This window comes from Cucurbita maxima, unplaced genomic scaffold, assembly GCF_002738345.1.
Source record: "Cucurbita maxima cultivar Rimu unplaced genomic scaffold, Cmax_1.0 Cma_Scf00027, whole genome shotgun sequence".
Classification (NCBI taxonomy): Eukaryota; Viridiplantae; Streptophyta; class Magnoliopsida; order Cucurbitales; family Cucurbitaceae; genus Cucurbita; species Cucurbita maxima.
In genome coordinates this window covers 2,723,111-2,726,335 of record NW_019272043.1, presented here as the reverse complement: position 1 = coordinate 2,726,335, position 3,225 = coordinate 2,723,111, and the positions used below count along the sequence as shown (strand labels likewise).

Below are 3,225 nucleotides of genomic sequence, written 5' to 3'. Positions count from 1 at the left end.
AAAAAAAAAAAAAAAAAAAAAAAAAAAAAAAAAAAAAAAAAAAAAAAAAAAAAAAAAAAAAAAAAAAAAAAAAAAAAAAATCAAATGATAAGCGTCGACCATTGATGAATTTGCAAAGCTAGAGGTCCTTGCAAACTTTCACAAATAAAACTAACTTAACAAATGATTCCAACCAAGAGCTAGTTAAAAGGATGAATAACTCTTAGATTGAACTTGGAATCTATGATGGTCACTCTTAAATCCCAAGACGACAAACTCCAAAATCGGTTTAACTTCAAACTTAAAGTAAGGTTTGAAAAAAATAAAAATAACACCTAGAGGATTTCAATAAAAACAAAAGTTTTTTTATTTCACATGATTTTCCAACTTGAATATTACGTATATTTAAATAAGCCAAAAAGATAATACAAACATGGTAACTACCAATTGCCCATTACCAATAAAAGCTATTAAATAAAAATTGAAGAAAATAAGACATAACATAAATAGTCTTAAATGGTAGTTCAACTATAAAAATTGAAGAAAACAAGACATAACATAAATAGTCTTAAATGGTAGTTCAACTACCAAACACAAAGTCTTCAAATCACTTTTCAATGTCAAGTAGTGTTTATTGTCACTCCATTATTTTCTTGATTTGATATACTAATATTATAAAGATTTTTGTTCTAAAAAATCTTTGTTTCAACTTGTACATTAGCTAGCCTTTAAAGATGTAATGTAAAGGCCTCTTGAATCTTCTTTACCCTACTTCTTGTAATCGCTACTTGAATTTCTTTACCCTACTTCTTGTAATCGCTACTTTGGGTACATGATTAGTAGGATTAGTTTAGTGTTGGATTCATATCATCCCTCTCTCTTTAAAAAGATTTGACCTCAAATCAAAGGGTTCATTCCCTTCTTGATAATGCATGTCCATATGAAATTACATTTCTTTATGTAATTCATTAAAAAAATGAGAGGACAATGGGATTTTTTTAGTCCAAAAATCTTTATAATATTAGTATATCAAATCAAGAAAAGAATGGAGTGTATTGGGAAGTGATTTGAAGACTTTTTGTCTTTGGTAGTTGAACTACCATTTAAGACTATTTATGTCATGTCTTATTTTCTTCAATTTTTATTTAATAACTTTTATTGGTAGTCGGTTGTTGATAGATGAACTACCATTATGTTTGGATTATCTTTTTCTTTTTGGTCTAATTAAAGGCATGTAATATTGATCATGGTGGAATAAAAAACGTTGTGTTTTCTTGGAAACCCTTCGGGTGTTATTTTTCTTTTTTCAAACCTTGCTTTAGATTTGAAGTTAAATCGATTCATTGGATTAGTCTTGATCAAGCTAATTCCGGAGTGAGTCGGTTAGAGATCTAAAAGTGACCATCATAGATTCCAAATTCGATATAAGAGTATTTCATCCTTCTAACCAGCTCTTGGTTGGAATCATTGCTAAGTTAGTTTTACTTGTGAAAGTTTGCAAAGATCCTAGAAGGACCTCTTGCTTTGCAAATCCAGCATTGTTGGCCCCTATCAAGTTTCATGTCACTGATCTCGGAAAAGATACAAAATGGAATCTGCAAACTTCATGAAGATCTTTTACTCTAGGGAAGATTATTATACTTCCTCACCAAGTAATTTTATTTTATTAGGGCTTCCTATGGTTCATTTGGAATGAGTGGGTACTTGAAAACATCTCAAACAGGAATGGCTTAAGAAAATCACTTAACATTTCCCAAAAAAGAAGGCCAATCCATTTTCAAAAATCCCATTGGCACATGAATGAATTTCTACCACCTGATGACGGCCAAACAACAAAACTCATAAACCATCCTAATGACATACGAAGATGCCCCAAACGAAAAGCCCCATCACGACCAAGCTTGAGGAAGAATTTATGGATTGGCTAATGCAATAATTAAACTAAGGAAATTTTGAGCCAACCTCAAATGTGATAAAGAAAGAGGAAGGACTTGGTGAAAAGCCTCATCTTCCATGAAAATAAAATCCTCTTCTAGACCAATACAAAAGAACAAATCAAGAACCTTACAACTACGAACCACCACCCTGAAGCAATGGCTAGATCATAGTGAGACAAATTTGGATTAGGCAGGATGGTAGGAAGGAGGGAGAGAAGGGAGAGATGAGAGAGCGTTACAAGATTGCTGTAGTTATGTAGATTCCATGCATCAATAATTTTTTTCGATTTTAACAGTGCCAAATTTCAAAAAAAAAAAAAAAAAAAATAGGAGCAATATTATCATCCAAAATTTTGCATTATTTCAACTTCTACTTCAAAACTACTATTATCCAAAGCCATGTTATTATAGTCATTATTCTAGTAAAATTTGTTATAGGCATTTTGGGAAGTTTAATATACCAGGTGTGCAGTGCATTGTTAACCTAAACTCCTAAACACTATATGCCCAATTCTTGGGACTAGTTTTAACAAAAAGCTACTCGGGCATGTACATAATACAAGCAGCAGTAAAATTCAAGATTTCTATGATTGTTAGCATTCAAAACATCAGGGAATGAAAGAGAAACCACAAGGTGGTAAAAAAGTACCTGCATTGGGCAGCAATTTTTCCTTTTCCCATTTTCAAATCATTTCTCACGACTAAAACCTGCAGAGACACATGAAGTGTTATTGCATTTTTTGAGTGAAAGAGAAAGAGAACGCCTTAGAGTCATCAAAGAGAAACAGAAATAGACAGAGAGTCAGAGACAGACCATCTTGAAGTCCTCGAGAATGTCAGCCAAGTTTTCGATCTCCAGTGGCTCTTTAGGCTTGCCCTTCTTCCCACTTCTGCTGGATTCGTTGCTTTTGGCTAATTTGGCTTTGATAAAGATGCGAGGAGGATACTTCGAACGAATACAGTATCCCAAAACAAGGCAGCCGGCCCCAACTACAATGGCACTCAGCCATGTCAGATCCATCCAATTTAGTCTCCAAAATGCACTCCTCCAGTATTGAAGACCAGCAAGGATAGATAATACTGGCCCAGATACCAAATTCTAATTCAAGCAATATAAATCCTACATAGAACAGGAAAGCTCAACATTAAACTCAGAAACAGTAAATACAGGAAGAAAACACCAACTAGAGGAAAGAAGAAAAAAAATCCAAGACAGAGTGAAAGAAATAGCAGGAATTTTCTCAACTTTAGGATTATAAGTACAGCAAAAAAAAAAAAAAAAAAAAAAAAAAAAAAAAAAAAAAAAAAA

The 3,225-nt window shown here is 32.6% G+C and overlaps 1 protein-coding gene and 1 long non-coding RNA gene across 5 annotated transcripts in view; one reads left to right on the top strand and one right to left on the bottom strand.

Annotated features, from left to right (window-relative positions):
• Positions 1-3,225, top strand: part of LOC111500002 — a 5,248-nt gene that overhangs the window by 984 nt on the left and 1,039 nt on the right. The gene's annotated exons all lie outside the window — the stretch shown is intronic.
• LOC111499994 (peptidyl-tRNA hydrolase 2, mitochondrial-like) overlaps positions 1-3,225 on the bottom strand; it is a 7,873-nt gene that overhangs the window by 3,707 nt on the left and 941 nt on the right. For all 4 annotated transcript variants that reach the window (XM_023151766.1, XM_023151762.1, XM_023151765.1 and 1 more), the window contains exons 2-3: positions 2,731-3,036; positions 2,566-2,624 (exon numbers count right to left, since the gene is read on the bottom strand). In XM_023151766.1, the coding sequence (XP_023007534.1) occupies positions 2,566-2,624; positions 2,731-2,937 (266 nt within the window). In that variant the 5' untranslated portion in view covers positions 2,938-3,036. The remainder of the gene's footprint in view (positions 1-2,565; positions 2,625-2,730; positions 3,037-3,225) is intronic.